The sequence below is a fragment of the Petaurus breviceps genome, unplaced genomic scaffold, assembly GCF_028583685.1.
Source record: "Petaurus breviceps papuanus isolate PSGF00001 unplaced genomic scaffold, PetGlider_PUasm1.0 90769, whole genome shotgun sequence".
Taxonomy (NCBI): Eukaryota; Metazoa; Chordata; class Mammalia; order Diprotodontia; family Petauridae; genus Petaurus; species Petaurus breviceps.
The window spans coordinates 16,935,291-16,954,209 of NW_027187341.1; the positions used below are offsets into that span (position 1 = coordinate 16,935,291).

At 37.4% G+C, this 18,919-nt stretch overlaps 1 protein-coding gene across 1 annotated transcript in view; it reads right to left on the bottom strand.

The window, feature by feature from the left end:
* The window catches only part of CPB2 (carboxypeptidase B2), a 56,715-nt gene that overhangs the window by 29,433 nt on the left and 8,363 nt on the right, over positions 1–18,919 (bottom strand). The window contains exons 2-5 of the mRNA XM_069068836.1: positions 16,637–16,712; positions 13,280–13,404; positions 11,359–11,497; positions 5,555–5,656 (exon numbers count right to left, since the gene is read on the bottom strand). Of these exons, the coding sequence (XP_068924937.1) occupies positions 5,555–5,656; positions 11,359–11,497; positions 13,280–13,404; positions 16,637–16,712 (442 nt within the window). The remainder of the gene's footprint in view (positions 1–5,554; positions 5,657–11,358; positions 11,498–13,279; positions 13,405–16,636; positions 16,713–18,919) is intronic.

An 18,919-nucleotide genomic window follows, 5' to 3' on the forward strand; every position in this document is an offset into this window, starting at 1 on the left:
GCAACGACAAACTATAATTCCAGAGGACCAAAGATAAAGCATGAAATAAAAAGGGTGATGGACTTAAACTGCATAATGACAGATATATTTGTAAATATGGCCAATATAGGAAATTTATTTGTTTGACTATGCATATTTTATAAACTTTTTTATTGTTCAACAGGGAATGGGGTGGGAAAGAAAATAAATAGTTGTTCATCAGAGAAAAAAATACAATTTTTAGAATATTTCCTGAAATCTTGATGTTGTGATCATAAGAATTTATGTAAAATGTTTTGTAAAATTTAACGTACTATAAAAAGGTTAGCTAACACTAAGTCCAAAACAAATGGTAGTATTGAGATTTTAAAGGGATTAGATGTAACCTCATCCAATCCTTTCATTTTATGAATCAGAAACAATTCCCCCCCCCAAAAAATTGACTTGACCAAGGTCACACAGGTCAATATTTGAACCTAACAACTATCATTTAACACAGTGTGCAACCATATGCCAGGTACTATGCTACATTTGAGGAATACCTAAATCCAGGGCTGTTGCCACTATGCCATGGCTAACTAATGGGGGGAAAATTAGTTTCTGTTATAGATGCTGCTGAGGTGACCTTTCTGACAATAAGCCAAATTTAGTTAGTTATTATTAATAATAACAATGGAGGTAGGTGCCATTATTATCCTCATTTTACAGAAAAGTAAATAAATGCTGAGTGGTTAAGTGACTTACCCAGGGTCACTCAGGTAGTAAGTGTCTGAAGCAGGAATTTAACTCAGGTCTTCCTTGTTTGACATAATAAAACCAAGTCACAGTATAAAGGAAGCCAGGATCTAATTTTTTTTAATTTTAAGTTTTACAAGGACATGGAGGCTCTACATAATATTCCTCATACTCATATTGCTAACCCTATCCTACGGCCACCTCTGAAATACCATTTCCATTGTTAACAAGCTGTCCTTTATACTAAATATTTACCATTCTTCTGGACATTATTTTGTCTATATTTTGTATTTAATTCTTATGTAGGAGAATGAGGTGGAACCACGATAGAGGAGCAAAGGCAGAGACTCACCTGAGTTCTCCCAAATTCCCTTCCAAACAATGTTTAAATAATGCCTCAAAATGAATTCTGGAATGGCATAACCAATGAAGGGATGAGGTGGAATAATTTTTTTAGCCCAAGACAACTTAGAAGGTCAACAGGAAAGATTTCTCTCACTGGGGTAAGTGGAGCACAGTCCTATGACAGCCTGACCAGTGCAGGCTGTGCCCAGTAAGCCAGCAGCAGGTTTTGGGAACAACTGATTTGGCAGAGGAAGGGGCAGCTTCCAGAGCTCTCAGACCACAGATGGTAAGGGGATCAGACAACTGGCCAGAAGATTAAAGGGACCCTGTGCAGGCACTGGGAGCAGGATCCTGTTGTCCTGCCCATACACCATTCTGGGTCACAGTCCCAGGGCAAAGAGAAGTACTAACAGGAGCAGGAACCCTGGTTCCAGTTCCACAGGATAAAAGATTACTTATGGTCATGGAAAAATTAATAGTCAATGAAATAGAGAAGTTTCAAGAATTCCTCTTGAAAAGACCAGAGCTAAATAGATAATTTGATTTTCAAATACAAGCCTCAAGAGAAGCATTAAAAAAGGTCAACAGGAAAGTGAAAACATGAGGGATTCAATAAGGTTAAACTGTTTACCTTCCTACACAGGAAGATCATACTTGCAACTCTTAAGAACTTTATCATTATTAGGGCAGTTAGAAAAAGCATACATTGAGAGAGGGCATGAATGTGTATTGACTATGATTGGGATGATATCCAAAAATAAAATAAAATTAAGGGGTGAGGAAGAGGGATATGCTAGGAGAAGGGAGAGGTAGAATGGAGTAAATTATCTCACATAAAGGAAGCACAAAAGAGCTTCTACAGTGGAGAGAAAGATAGTGGGAGAAGAGTGATGGGGAATGCTTGAACCTTATCTCATCAGAATTGGCTCAAAGAGAAAATAACAGGCACACCCTTGGATATAGAAATCTATCTTATGGCATAGGGAAGTAGGAAGGGAAGAGGATGACAGAAGGAATGGGGCTGAGGGCAGATTAGGGGAAGCAGTGGTCAGAAGAGATACTCTTCTGAAGAGGGATAGGAAGGTGAAGGGTGAAAGGAGAAAGTGAAGGGTGAAAGGAGAGAGAAGGATAAATGGGACAGGGGAGGAAGGGAGGGAAGCAGGATGGAAGAGTTGGTAATATAGAGTTGGTAATCAAAACAGTCCATGTGAATGGGATGATCTCACCCAGAAAATGTAAGTGGATAGTAGAGTGGATTAAAACCAGAATCCTACAATATGTTGTTTACAAGAAACACACTTGAAGCAAAGAGACACAAACAGAGTAAAAATAAGAGGCTGGAGCAGAATGTATTATACTTTAACTGAAGTTAAGAAAAAGTAGGGATAGCAATTATGATCTCAGACAAAGCAAAAGCAAAAACATCTAATTTTAAAAAAGAGATAAATGGGGAAACTATATTTTGCTGAAAGGCACCATAGATAATGAAGCTATATCAACACTAAACATATATGCACCAAATGGCATAGCATACAAATTCTTTTTTAAAAAAAAATTAAATGAGTTATAAGAGGAAATAGACAGTAAAGTATACTAGTGGAGAACCTAAAATTTCCCCTCTCAGAACTACATAAATCTAACCAAAAATAAAGAATTTAAGGAGATGAATAGAATTTTAGAGGTTAGATATGATAGACCTCTGGAGAAAATTAAATGAAATAAAAGAAATATACCTTTTTCTCAGCTGTACATGGCAACTACACAAAAACTGACTATGTATTAGGGCATAAAAACCTCACAACCAAATGCCCCAAAGCAGAAATATTAAATGTATCCTTTTCAAATCATATGCAATAAAATTACATTCAATAAAGGGCTATGGGAACATAGACTAAAAATTAATTGGAAACTAAATAATCTAATCCTAAAGAATGAGTGGATCAAAGAACAAATCATAGGAATAATAAGTAATGTCATTAAAGAGAATGACAACAATGAGACAACATATTAATATTTACAGAATGCAGTCTAAGCAGCACTTAGGGGAAAAATTATAATTCTAAATGTGTATATCAGGAAAGGAGAAAAAGAACAGACAAGTGAATTGATCATACAACTAAATAAAAAAAAATTTTAAACTAGAGAAAGGAAAAATTTTAAATTCCAAATTAAGCACCAAATTAGAAATCCTAAAAATCTAAGAAAAATTAATAAAATTGAAAGTAAGAAAAACATTGAACTAATAAATAAAACTAAGAGTTAGTTTTATTTTTAAAACAACAACAACAAAATAGATAAGCCATTAGTTATTTTGTTTTTTTTTAAGATCAAATTACTAGTATCAAAAATGAAAAAGGTGAATTCACCACCAATGAATATGAAATTAAAGTAATTATTAGGAACTATTTTGCCTAATTATATACCAAATTAATCTTACAATCTAAGTGAAATGGATGAATATTTACAAAAATATAAATTTCCCATATTAACAGAAGAGGGAATGGAATATTTAAATAACCCTATCTTAGAAAAATAAATTGAACAGGCCATCAATGAGCTCCCAAAGAAAAAGTCCCCAGGACCAGATGGATTCACAAATGAATTACACAAAAATATTTGAACAACTAATTTCAATACTATACAAACTATTCAGAAAAACAAGCAAAGAAGGAGTCCTACCCAAATTCTTTTATGATACAAATATGTTCTAATACCTAAGTGTGGAAGAGCAAAGAAATTTCCCTAGTGAATTTTGATGCAAAAATTTTTAATAAAATACTAATAAAGTGAATACAGTACTATATCATAAAGATCATATACTATGACCAGGTGGGATTTATACCAGGAATGCAAGGCTGGTTCAATATTGTAAAACAAGCAGAATAATTGACCTTATCAATAACAAAACCAACAGAAACCATATGATTATCTCAATAGATGCAGAAAAAGCTTCTGACAAAATATAATATTCATTCCTATTTAAAACACTAGAAAACATAGGAATTGATGGAGTTTTCCATAAAATGATAAGTAGTATCTATCAAAAACCATCAGTAGGCATTATCTCTAATCAGTATATGTGAGAAGCCTTCCTGGTAAGATCAGGGGTGAAACAAGGATGCCCATTATTACCACTATTATTCAGTATTGTATTATAAATGCTAACTATAGCAATAAGAGGAGAAAAGAAATTAAAGGAATTAGAATAGGCAATAAGAAAGCAAAATTATCGCTCTTTGCAGATGATATGATGGTATAATTGGAAAGTCCTAGAGAATCAACTAAAAACCTAATTGAAATAATTAACAACTTTAGCAAAGTTGTAGTTCCAAAGGACTTATAATGAAAAAGCTCCAGAAAAAAAAAAAACTGATGTAGTCTGAATGCCAATCTAAACATAGATTGTATTTTACTTTCTTTGGTTTTTTTTGAGGGTTTTTTGTCTGTATTTTCTTTCACAACATTACTAATATGGAAATATGTTTTACATGATTGCACATGCATAACCTATATCAAATTGCTTGCCTTCTCAATGAGGGAGAAGAAAATTTAGAGAAAGAATTTAGAACTCAATTTTTTTAATGAACTGTTAAAAAATTGTTTTTATCTATAATTGGAAAAAATAAAAGATTTTTTAAAAAATTTATATATGTTATTCCCTCCAATAGAGTGTCAGGGATCATTTTATTTTCATCTTTATATCCTAGTACCCAGCCCAGTGCATGACTAAGGTCATGCATTTAATTCAATTCATCTAATATCTTGTTAAATCATGTAAATGTAAGTTTTAAAAGAAAGACTAGGACAACTATTTTCATTATTTAGAATTGGAATTTTATCAAGTAAAAGACCATTCTTGCTCACCCAGAGTTTGGGAGCAATATTAAGGTGTAAGCCTTGAAGAAGTCTGGAATCTAAACTTGAATTGTGTAGATTAGTTCATAGAAAATTTGGGTAGAAAGAATCAAAGTCTTCTAAGACTCACTCCTAGGAACAATGGGATTTCTACAATCCTTGAATCTGTCCTGAGCATCCAAAGGCATCATATACAGACTATCGACCTACAGAGTTTAACTTGCCTCCTTATCTTCCCTTGAAAGTGAAAACCCTACACTAACAGAATGGTAAGGGGATGACTCTAATTATTTTTCATGGTGGCTTTTGAATAAAATGGAAGGAAAACTGCAAAGGGAGAGACAGAACCTCTCAAAACTGTCTTGTACTCATTTTATATATATTCTAAATATGCTTATATGTACACATGTTATCTCCCCCATTAAAATATCAGTTCTTTGAGGGTAGGAGCTATCCCTTTTGTCCTTTTATACCTAATTTTTAGCACAATGCCTGGAATATAACAAACACTTAAATACTTGTTGATTGGGTGTTTGATTGAAGGAAATGAATGTTTAAGCCAAGAGCCATCTGTCACTGAGAACCATCATCTTCCCCCCCTCAAAAACATAACAGAACAGCTACTTTTTCAAAAGGTTACCTTCAAGACATAAAGTGGTCTCTTCTCAAATGAGGATCCAATGTGTATTTTCTCAAGCATATCAGGATATGTTTCAGTTATAACATCTATCCAATAATAAATCTGCCAAAATATAAATGAGTAATTAGCTAACAAAGTTTCAGATTGCAAAGACAATAAATGATAACCATGTAATTTAGTGGACCACAGAAAAAACATAGCTTCTTCAGCAGAAATAGATGAATTCTCAAATCATTCTGCACTGTGGGGAAGATATGGGGCAGGGGTGGGGGGGATTTTGGTTTGTTTTTCCCCCCAGAGGAAAATAAAGAACTGAAAAAAGAATTGAACCATATATAAGTAATATCAGAGACTAAGTAAGTCAAGATGATAGGATCAGAAATTGGTAGCTGTTAAATGACCTTAGGTCATCTAGTTGAATCATTCTATAGATTAGAAACTAAACTCCTAATAGGTGACATTTACTTGCTCAAAGTGACACAGCAACTAAATTTCAAGGGCAGGATTTAAACCCAGTTCCTCTGCCTCTAAATCAATTGCTCTGTCCACTATACCAAATAAGAAAAATGAATTAGTGACTCCGAAACGTTTTATAAAGATTTTTTTTAAGAAGGGAAAGTGATGAAAAGTTTCTTCACAAAGAATCAATCCCTTTGTGTAAGAAATCCATCTCTACAATTCCTAAGTTCCTCTGTATATGTGACCTTCAGGGAAAATGTCAGTAGTTTTCTGATTTATCTGTCATGAATGAGGCAGCTATACGGAGTAATCTCTCCATCAATAATTCTATGAAGAAGTGTCATGAAGAAAGTATTTGGGGTGACTGGGAGGGGAGAGGTTTAGCCTAATGAAGTACAGAATGTCCTGTGGAAAGCCCAATGCTCCCAGCAAGACAGGCTAAAAATAACATTTCCCCACTAGAGGGCCACTGGTACTAGGTCAAAACTCCAATATCATAGAGATGCTGTTATAAGAAACATTAGTCTCCAACTCTTGATTCTAGGTCTCCCTCAGAGGTTAAGGACCACTCTAGAATAGTCCTCAAGGTTTTGCCCTGATACAAATTCAGCCCTCCTTCACAGGTAGGCTAAGAAGCTGCATCAGGTCCTGGGGGGTTAAGTCCATTTTGAAGCAAACCTAGAAGTTTGGATTGGTCTAGAACTTCAGAGTCTTTTGGAGAACTTCCCCAAAATGGAAATAAATTCTCCAGGGAAACTCTATAGCTCATCGGGAAACTAGAGTACTATTGCGTCCCTACTAGCGATGACCAAGCTCTAGGTTGTACCTCTGAAGACAGTTCCACAGCTTGTATAAAGCAAAACCCTTAGCACTTGGGAACTGAAGCATCATTTGCCCTCACATCCAGAACTGAGTAACTGTATAAGCTGCATGATGTTATTTTTAGGCCCTTCCACAGTGTCCTGTGCCCTTTGTAGAGCATCTAGCACATAATAGGCATTGAACAAATGTTTATTAAATCCAATCTAATCAAAAATATCTACCCTACCCAGGTGAAATATTGACTACAAGACAAATACTGGAAATCTATTCCTTAGAGTTCTTCCTATGACATTCTTCTAAATTGTAAGTAATTTAGGCAGAGGCTAAGCTTAATCAATTTATATTAAAGTGTCAGTTATTTAGCAGTTCATTTACTTTGAGGGCTTTGAGATTTTGAGGGCTGCATGAAAGCACTGGCCATCCAATTGTTTCTGGAAGAGTAGGAAACATTCCAATGAGGCACCCAAGACTAACTTTGCTTACTTCTTTCTGCCTAAGGATGTCAATGTGTGTAACTAGATGGTAACCATCAGAACCCACCTAACTGTCCTAGAAAAATCATCAGAACCCACCAGAACTCTTTAAGGAGATGGTTCTTATTTCCATTTGTTTCAAGGTCTCGATAAGTATTTTAGGGAAAAGCAAGTCTTCCTTTCTTCCAAATATGGAAGCAAGCTTCCTTCCTTTCTTCTAGTCCAGGCCTAGAAAGGCCTTCGTGTCTGCTAGCTACTGGTACTGTTTAGGTCAAGGTAGAGTTTACTGGGTAATGCTCTGTAGAAATAATACCAAAGTAGGAAGACAATGTTTGATTTTTTTCCCAGACTCAACCAGTGGATATTCTTCTCTCTATAAGACTCTCAGAAATGAGAGGAAATCATTCCACTACATTTCATGGAGTCAGTTTTAATCTTTTCTCCTTCCTTCTCTTTCTACCCTTCCTCCTTGGGGTTGGGATAATATCATCTTTCATAAGATTATATATCTGGGGGGAGGAGGAGGTATGTGAAGGCAACATTTAATCAATACACCCCATCCCCCCAGCCTTAACCAGTGTGGGGTGAACAAGGCTTTGCCCCAGCTATGGAGGGAATGGCTAGGAGTCCACAGCTTGAGAAGATAAAGACAACACAGAGAAAACCAGCCTAGATCCCCTAGAAAACACAGTATGGGCAAAATACATTCAAGAATACATCTTCTCCATCTGCCTTCACTTCAGTCTCCCACCCAATCCACACCTGGAGTGGGGTGTGTAATTGGGAGAAGAGTGGAGACCAGTCTTTACACATCTGAGGAGAGCTGGGTACCTGGAAACATGACGATGTAAGGGGAGCACAGCATCACGTTGTTTCCTCCCAACATGTGGGCCCCAGCTATCTGTCACACTGACCACCCTGGCCCTGTCCATCTAGAGGCCTTCCTTTTCATCTCACCCTTCCAAGAAAAGTCAGGGTGGGTCAGAGGCCAGCATCAACTACACCCCTTCCATGGCTATTCAGCAGTTGGTGGTAGGAGGGAGCATCCTATTGGCATTGAAGGCAGGCACCATAAACTCCCACTATGACCTGTGTATCAATAGTCAGCTTTTCCTTCTTGTCAGAGCAGGAGGAGGAGACAGACATTGGGGCTTTGCCTATAGGAAGGGGTGAGGGTAGATGGGGCAGGCTCAGGAATGTGTGCCAAAGGTGGTATACTCCCTTCTGCCATCCTACATTTTCCTTCTTCCCCTTCTCCCAATATACATGTCAAGGGTAAGATGACTCAAGCAACAAGTCTATTCAGCCTACGTCCAATGAACAAGGGGCTCCTTTGCATTCCTTGCCTAAAACAAACCTCATCTACCATCAGCAGGCTTCCAGGATTGTGTCTGTTTGTAGACAGGGATGGTGATGATTAAGGTGAAGGAGGGAAATGTCAGGTAGGTAGAAAAAAGTGTTGGATTAACAACTTTGCTCTCACACCCACTATCTTGGGGCCTCTAGACTGATCAGGAATAGTATAACTAACACCTAGTTAATGAGGTTAATTAAAATAAAAAGCAATCATCCTATATTTCTCTTCCCTTTCATAACCAAACTCTTAGAAAAAACACTATCTAAAATCCTTGCCTTCATTTCTTCTCCTCCCATTCATTTCTCAGCCCTTAGCAATCTGGCTTCTACCCTCAGCTCTCAAATGAAACTATTCTAAGGTTATATTCTCTCAACGATCTCTCAACTGTTCTTATTAAATCTAATAGCCTTAATGAAGATATTGTAAAGAAAAAACAACTTTTAAAGATTTAAGAACTCTTATCTATACAATAACAAACTATAATTCTAAAGGACTGGAAATGTAATGATCCCCAAAGTACAAAATAAGACTTACATTTGCAGACCTAGCTAAAGTAGGGCTTTGTTTCACGTAACTTTGCATATCTCATACTAGGGTTTTATTTTTCCATCTTTAAATCTTAGAGAACGTGTGGGGGAGGGAATGAAAGGGCAGGATAGGAAGAGGAGAGCCAGCAATAAAAAAAAGTATAAAAATGGGGTCATGGGGGCGTTTTTTAAAATGTTTCAAAGAGCAGAACGAAAGTCAATAGGAAAAACAGACCAGCAAGACAGCTCTGAAAATAACATATTTCATTAATGCAAACTTTAAAAAAGAAAAGTAAGTTGGTCTGTGAACAGATTCACAGCTTCATGTAAAAGCCTCTTTTTCTGTTCTCCTTTGCATATGGAAATGCTCATCTTATTTGCAGTTGGCTAAGTTTAGAATTTTTTTTTAAAAAATCATATTCTGAAGATAGGATTTGAAAAGTCAGACCTTAAACAGGAGTAGTGACCACATGTCTGGGAGTTTAAGGCCAGCATTGTTACTTTTGTTCTCAGTGTATTAAAATTTTTTCATTTAATCTAATAAAAATCTTAATTTTATTTAATCTAACAAAAAATTTTCATTTAATCTAATAAAAATACAAGTCTCTGTTTTTTAATTAATTTTTTTTAATCTATGTCTTCTGTCTCTCCTACTAAGAAAATCTGATAGCCTCTTCTCAGTCTTTGTGTATCTTTTCCACTCTGTCGCTTTTGACACTGTTAACTTTCCGCACTTGAATGTCTATACGCTTGGCTTTCAAGACACTGCTCATTCCTGGTTCTTTTACCTGACTGACCACTCCTTCTTAGACTCTTTGACTAGATCATCTTCCACATCCCAGCCCCCAAAAGAGGCTGTCCTCTAGGACTCTAGTTGAGGCCTTCTGCTCCAGCTTCCAGTGCTCAAAGCCGCAGCTGCCTCTTACCTCTCACAGGAACTAGTTCAGTCCACAGAGAAGAAGATAGAGCTAGGGACAGTTAATTCTTCCTGCTCAGTGCACAATTAGGGCAGTTCCTTCATCATTTCAAAGCACAAGTACTTCCATGCTGAGTCATATATAACTAGATACAGTCCAATGTATCCAATGTACCCAAGTGTTAGGTTGTCCAGAAGCAGGAAGGGCAGCTCTGACTATGGTCCTTGGGATGGCCCCATTATATATACATAGGTACATATATATTTACATAGAAAACACATTTTAAAAAATTAGTCTCTCAATAACGATTAAAGTGTTGATTCCAGGGCACTAGCTTTAAGCCAGTGTGAATAAGGGATGGTGTTCCTTCCGTTGGCATTCCCTGCATGCATTTTAATCAAAAAGGCCAAATCTAGTCTTCCCCCTCCGTGTAGGTCTCCCACTGCATCCAGGGTCATCTCCAGTCATCCTGATCCATATCTTTTTTTAAATTATTTATTTGTTTGTTTTTAGTTTTCAACATTCACTTCTATAAGATTTTGAGTTCTAAATTTTCTCCCCCTTAGCTCCCCCCTCCCCAAGATGATGTGCAATCTGATATAGACCATATGTGTACAGTAATATTAAACATATTTCCATATTTCATGTTGTAAAGAAGAATTAGAACCAAGAGGGAAAACCACGAGAAAAAAAAAATTAGTTTGCTTTGATTTGCATTCAGACACCATAGTTCTTTCTCTGGATGTGAATAACATTTTTCATCACGAATTTTGGAATTATCTTAGACTTGATCTACATCTTGCCACTGGACCAAGATGGTTCTGGAGGAGAAAGTGAGGCTGGTGACTTTTCGTGGCCCTCTCTCACTTAAATCCAATTCACTTGTAAGTCATGGCATCAACCTTCCTGATGCCACAGTCCTCTTCAAGAACAAAAGACAAACAACAGCATTAACCCTCGTGATGCTATAAACAGGCCTGCTGCTGATGCTGCTGATGCTGCTCTTCGAGAGGCAGCTTAATTTCAGTGATGAGAGAAGACACTCTGTCAAGGCAGTTTTCAGAGTATACATAATTGTTGTCGTTTTGGATGAAAGTTGCTAGAAATCTGAGTTGCTTCAATTTAATCAATGTAGGTACAATTTTCCCCAGTGGTTCTGTTATTACAACAATAAATTATCTTCCTGGGGAAACTTCTTTGCTTGATATAATGACCATAGTATCACTTCATAGGAAAAGGTGGGACTTACTTCACCTAGTGAATGATATTGTTGGTAGTATGATGAAGGAGCCCGGGGACTGAATGTACCATTGACGGTTTTCTCGGAGTTGAGTGTGTCATTGATGGTCTGCTTTCTAACAAGGTCATCAACATCTTCTACCAATACCCTAAGTTATAAAAAACAAAGTATTAGTTGGTTTCCAGAGACAATTTGCTGAGCCCAAGGAACATAAAACAGGTGTGCTTTTCCTAGAAAATAGCAGCATGATGACTAAAACTACTACCACTATTACCACTACCACCCAACTACTACTCGTATGATTACTTTGATTACAATCACTTGAGCCCTCGTTCAAATGTGCCCACAGACATATCCTAGCTGTGTGACTCTGGACAAGCCACTTAACCTTTTATGCCTCAGTTTCATCATCTGTAAAATGCAGTTAATAATAACCCTCCCTTCCAGAGTTGTCAAGAAAATAAAATTAGATAATACTTGTTAAGGACTTTGAAAACCTTAAAGCACTGTATCAGTTTTAACTATTACTACTACTATGGCCATGACTGCTACTACTAGTATGACTATTATTATGGTACATTAACTATCACCACCACCACTACTAGTATGATTACTAGCATTGTGATGTCTACTATCACTACTATGACTATGACCAGTAGTTCCACATATTTGTCATATTCTTTACAGCCTAAGAGTACATTAATAAAATATGGACTCCTTGACTCACAGCAACCCTGTGAGATAGGCAGAATAGCAATTATTATCCTCATTTTCCAGGTAGAAAAATTTGAATTCAAGAAAATCCAATGGTAATAGAAAGTTTCTCAAAATAAAGCCAAAAGAAGAGGAATTTAGTTTCACTAAGGCAGAAACTTTTATATTTCCCCCTCAGTATCTAACATGGTGCTTTTGTACAGAGCAGGCATCTAATAAATGTTTGTTAAGTGAATAATATTAAAGCAAGAATTCATATAGCCTTGTAGCCATTCACCTGGACATAAGCTGACCAGGGTTTCTTAACCTGGGGTCCATGAACGTGGTTGTTGGTTTGTTTTTAAATATTGATGTCAATATTTCAATATAATTGGTTTCCTTTGCGATCCTATATATTTTTGCATTTTAAAATATTATTCTAAGAAAGGGATCCATAGGTTTCAGCAGACTGCCAAAGGCAGGCATAACACACAGAAAATTTTAAAAATCCTTCTCTTTTTTGTGATTTGACAGCCACTTAAAATCTGACAGTCACTCTTCTACCAAAATTATTCCTTCCAATAAAGTCACTCTGTAAGTAGGAACTTTTTTATGAGGCTTTAGTATTAAAGCATTGTAACTGGGTTAACACGGTAAGTCAAACAGCACATAGCAGGATGCCAAGGAAATAGGCCATGATCAGGTGAGGTTTAATGGGGAAGAGGAAGCTCCTGATGGAATTCTGCTTGGAGCACTGGGTCAGCCAGCCTGAAGACAGGATGAGTCCATTGGGAATCAGGGGCAAAGTTGGAGGAGGGGAGAGAGTGACAGCAAATGGGGTTAAGGGGACAAAAAGGAAGATCTCAAGAGGCTGTGTGATAAACTTCATTAGCTGTAAGATTCTGTCTAGATTAGTATTTTCAGAAGAATTGGTTTATCTTAAGGTACAGCAACAGAATAAAACCTGAATCCATTCAGCATTTGATTTCTTTTTGGAAAAGAACTTCTTGAGGTGAAAAAAACTTTGCCTCCTCAGTTTGAACTTAGAATCTTAAAATGCCTAAACAGAAGAGGCCTTGGAGATCAGTGATTTGAATATTCCCCTTTTTCAAATAAAGATCTGGGGTCTAGAAAAGTTAAGTGACTTTCCCACCCAAGGTTTCACAGCAGATTCAGTGAGTACAACAAGATTTTGCTGTGATGCTTCTGCTTTTCCAACAAGCAATGGTGATCCTACCTGAATATGATTTTGTTTTGGCTTAAAAAGGCTTTCACTCTGTCCACATAAGAATCATTGACATAGAAATGGACTTCTTCTGACTTTTTAATGAACTCCACATCTTCTGGCTTCCAAAGAACAACCTGCCATTTTTCAATAACAAAAGACAGACACATACTTTGTCACCCTTCAATAGGTGGAAACACGAGAGTAAGTTGACAAGAGTCACAACATACTAAAGCAGTAACTATCCATTTTTGCATCAGAACAAGTAATTCAAACCAAATCTAGGGCAGGCAGCATGAGGAAACCTCAGGAAGCGAGACTGGGTGATGGAGATGGGGAGCAGAGCAGTCTCAGTGGGGAAAAATTCACTTGGATGTAGCCATAGCAGGGAAAGAGGAGAAAGTATACTGGTACCTTCCCATTTTAACTAATTATTCTATTATTTCTAAGGTGTTTGAAAAAATTAAAGTGTCATCATTGCTATTGTCAGGACCCCCACACCGAGACCACTCCTCTATTTTCACTCCTATCTTTTTGTATTATTAGGAGACACCTTGTTTTCCAGAGCGAAGACCCATCAAGCAAGCTGTGCTTTGAACTTGGGGTCACAACAATACTTTGCACTCACACTCAGGATGAACTCTGTTGCAGCTAAATCACAGAACTGACTCAAAGCAGCCCCAGGCATCCCCTGAACTTGGGCAAGCACCTGCAGGAACCACATTCCAGTTACAAAGCCCTGCTTTGAACAGACTTTCTGTCACTAGGCAAACTTGCTGCATTGTTGCTATTATATGTCATTTCTGCTGTTACACCTCACTGCTTGATTCTTTGTCTTGCCACCTCCATACATATCCAGGCTTAACCTTGCTGCCTTGGGTCCCCTCGGTCCTAGACCAGGCCCCAGAATGTGTGTTCTAGTTTCCCACCTCCAACAGAATAAAAAAGGCTTTTTGCCTATAACCTCTGTATTGGTATTTTATTTTATTTTATTTTATTTTTCAGAATTGACAGTTGGTATAAAGCTTTTTGTTAATAACCTCTGTGAGCTCTTTGGTAATTTATTTTTCAGAGTTGACATCCTTTAAGTTTAATGTCTTGGGATAAATCCCTGATCCTCCTACCCGAGTTACGGCTCTGCAAGATAACCCTGGTCAACATCTAAATATATTCTCTTAGTGTAATGACAAAGAAAAGGACGTCAAATGAAGGTAAAAGGTAAAATTTTAATGTAGGCAGAGTTCATATAAATATGGGGGGTAGAGTTGTTTCACTCTAATCATTCTGATGAGCTTACCAGGAGGTGAGCCTTTGTTTAGAATGTCTGATTGTTCATATCACTCTCCCTTTAGAGAGAAATGTATCTGTTAGCTCCATGTAAGCCTCCTTATAGTTTCTGATTAAGTCTCAGTGATTGGGCCTGCTCTTAAGATGAAGGATTCCTTGATTTTAAAATAGAAGGGACTTCAAAGTCCCTTCCCCTGGGCCTATCCCTTTATTTTACATATAAGGAAACTGAGGACCACAGAGAATAAATGATTGCCCAATGTTACACAGGCAGTGAGAGAACCAAGCCTCAGTCTGGGGTTCTCTGACTCCAAAGTCAGTCAGACAACAATGCTTGTTAACACCTGGGATGATAGACTTTGTGTGAGGAACCACCCCTCTGTGCTGGCTTTTAAAAGAGTGGACAAACTGTTCTTGCTTCCTTTTTAAGTTATATTCCCTATCTTTCTCAATTTATCCTTTCTCTTTTCCCTGCAAGGGAAATCCCCTGTAACACACAATAAAAAAAGAAAACCAGTTCATCAAAACTGACCACCACACTAACCAAATCCAATATTGTATGCATTGTTCTACCTCCACAGTCTCTCCATCTCCACCCCTCTACAAAGAAGGAAGGGAAGTGTGTTCTCATATTTCTTCTGAGGGTCCAAGTTTGGTCACTATAACTTCACAGGATTTAGCTTCATTTGATTTGTTGTTTTTTCCATTAGTATTGTTAGTTGTTATAGTGTATATCATTTTCCTGGTTCTGTTTACTTCACTTTGCATCCGTGCATATAAATATTCTCATGTAACTTTGTATTCATCATATCACTTCCTCTTACAGAGTCATACATTCATGTGCCATAATTTGTTTAGCCTTTCCCAGATCACTGAATATTTACTTTGTTTCCAGTTCTTTGATGCTGCAAGAAGTAGTATGGAGTAGACAAGAGAGAGATGACTTTAGAGTAAGAAAGATGGGGTCACAGTCTTGCTGTGAATATAGTCTGTGAGACCTTGGGCAAGTCACTCAATTTTTCAGTGCTTTAGAATTCAGGGCTTCTTTTTTCCATTCACAACTCCTTCAGTGTTTCTTAAACCGTGGGTCAGTTTAAGAAGCTCTGTGTTTAGATGACTCTCTAAGAGACTTCTCTAAATTGCAGAGGAAGTACTTAGAGGGAGTTTCCTTTCTAGTGAGTTCCTATGCCAGAGAAAGCATAGAACAAATTCCTTCCCTACATTTACTACTACAAAAATGCTGCTACAAATATTTTCATCATTGACCTACATGTAGTATCTTTTTTCTTTTTAACCATTTTGCTTTTTGAAGGACAGACCTGGGTTTAACAGAGAAGACCTTGCTTCTGTAGTGGGATATTAATCTATGCATAGGTATAATTTTGCCCCCATATAGTCATTAAAGACTGATTTGGAACAGAAACATATGAAAATTTAATGTCCTCTCATACCCGAGAGGACAGGTTTTGGAGAACATGTACCCTACTTTCCTATATCCTAACTTCTTATTAGAGGAAGAAGGAAATTTTTTGCTAGACTACATGATCCTGGAATCAAGCCTTTTCAAGATAGAATGGGGGTTCATGAGTAGTATACCTCTTGAAAAAAGAAGGAATTCACTCACCTGTCCCTTGGAGTAGTAGAGGGCTAAAGCCTCAAGGTGCTCCCTGGGATTAATGGGATTGATTTGAACAGTGAGGGTCTGATGACATCTCTCTGAAGAGCTGAATTCCAACTCAGGGCAAAATAGTGAAATTGATACGTATGCCAATACATATTAGAATGTTCTTTTATCTTTCTTAGCAAATCAAGATGTGAAAAGGGGGATAGAGACTAAACCTATGATTTCATTGCAATAACAATACCCCAGGAAAGAGCTATCTCTCTGCAACTTATAGTTTTGGAGAAGTTCCCAGAGCACTGAGAGATTTGTTGTCTTACCCAGGGAGACACAGACAGAATCTGTCTCAGGCAGGAGTGGGAAAAGCTAAGTATAAATACACCAAATATTATATAGGGGAAACACTAAACACAAAGCTTGTCAAAGACAATCAATGTAATGGTCATTGTGAGTAAAATTACCTCAAATGTCATTGTCATGTTCTGGAGAGTTCTGACTTGTCTGGTTGTTCGAGGGAGAGCAGTTAAAACCTGGCCACTGGAAAGAAATAACAGGATCAAGAAAAATTCTGTTGAGGAGCAGACAGACTTCATAATAACCTGGAGAGACTTATACAAACTGATGTTGGGTGAGAAGAACAAAACCAGAAAAAATTGTACACAATTACAGACATAACATATGTGTGATGACCACCTTTGACAGACTAGGCTCTTCTCAGCAATGCAGGGTTATAAGACAACTCCAAGAGACTCATGATGGAAAGAGATGTCCACATACAGAGAAAGAACTACAGAGCTTGAATGCAGATTGAAGCATCTATCTTTGTTTTTCTTGTTTTGTTTCCTCTTTCCCATCGTTCATTCCATTGGTTAAAATCCTTCTTTACAACCTGACTAATGTTTAATGTGAAAGTATTTGCAGATCTAACATTTGATTGCAAGCTGCCTTGGTGGGGGAGGGGGAAAGAGAGGGAGGGAGGAGAAAATTTGAAACTCAAGGGATTGTGGAACTGAATCTTGTACACTAAAAATAAACAAATAATAATAATAAAAAGAAATACCGAAAATCAAAAAGAAAAAGAAAAATCCTGAAAGGGAATTTCATTGTCCCAGCATTAGCTTAAATCCAAACCATCCAAAGTTGAACTCATCATCTTTCCCAAGATAACTACTCTTTTTTCTATTCTTCTTCAAGTCTCCCATCCAGCTAGACTCAAAATTTCTATTATCTTTGATTTCTTCTTCTCCTTCCTCCCCCAAACCCAAAAAATTACCAAATCCTACAGATACATTCATAAGCTACTGGACACTTATCTTCTCCTTCTCATCACCCTAGTTCAGACCCTCCTTACATTTCACCTGGATTATCATAGTAGTCTCCTAATAGATCTTTCTACCTCCTCTTTAGCCCCTCCCCAATCCATCCTATACCCCACTTCCAGGTAATCTTACTGTGCACCACTGAAATCATGTCATTCAATTATTCCCCAATGTCTATCAAAGTTAGAATTGAATAACCTATATATTCAAACACCAAAGTCTTTTCAGAATATGGATTACCAGCTTTCCATTGGACATTTTTACCTTTGAATGAACCATTGTTAACCTCAAATTCAACATGTTCAAAATTGGAGTTATCTTCTCCCCTAAATTTATTCCTTAAAACTTTCCTATTTCCATCATCCTCAGATTCTTTCCTATTTTGTGGTCCCCATATCCAATTCTATATCCACAGTATCTCTCTACACTTAAATGGCCACCAACCTTGCTCAGGCCTTCATAATCATTTGCCTAGACTAGTGTAATAACATCCTAATTGGTGTTCTTGCTTCTGATTTCTCCTCTCTGCACCTTTGGCATTCAAAGTCCTGTACCAATGGCGAGGGGTACAAAGAAAGACAAAAGACGGCCCCTGCCTTCAAGAAAATCACACTCTAATGGGTTAGATAACACACAAACAATTACTTACAAGTAAGAGACAACATGAAAAAAAACTGTGTACAAAAAAGACACATGCAGGAAATATAGGAAATAATCAAGAGAGGAAAGGCACTAGAATTAGGAGGAGTTGGTACAGGGTTCCTGTAAAAGGTGTTGAAGGAATCCAGGGAATCCAAGAGAGGAAGATGAGGAGAAAGAACATTCCAGGCATGGGAAGCAGCCAATGAAAAGGCCCAGAACCAAGTGATCACCCTACTTCTAGTAATTTGTTCAGGGAACCGAAAGAAGGCAGTATCACTGGAATGAAAAGTATAAAAGACATGAAAGGTAGAGGGAGTCAGGAATACACTGTCTCCTCAGCTCAGGCTTTCAAAATTTCTACCTTTCTTCAAGGCCTAGATCAGGTGTTACTTTCTCTATGAGGCCTGCCCTAATTCCCGAGGCCTTTCTTGCACTCCCCTTGTTAGTGCCTTTTTCTTTGACTAAATTACCCTCTATTTAATTTTATGTGTCATATAATCCAGCAGAATGTAAACCCCTTGAGGGCAGGAACTCTTTTGTTTTTTATCTTGTGTCCCCTGATTCGTAGTGCAATACCTGGCACATGGTAGATAACTGACAAATGTTTGTTGATGCAAATTAATTTGAATTAGCCTGTCACCATTCATAATTTGGTGCCATCTTGGGAAAGCTTCATGGCATGTTTGAACGAGGACTTAACAGGAGATTAGAAGACTTAGCTTCTAGTCCCAACTATACCACTAACTATGAAGCATAAATAAATTATTTTGCTTCTCTGGGCCT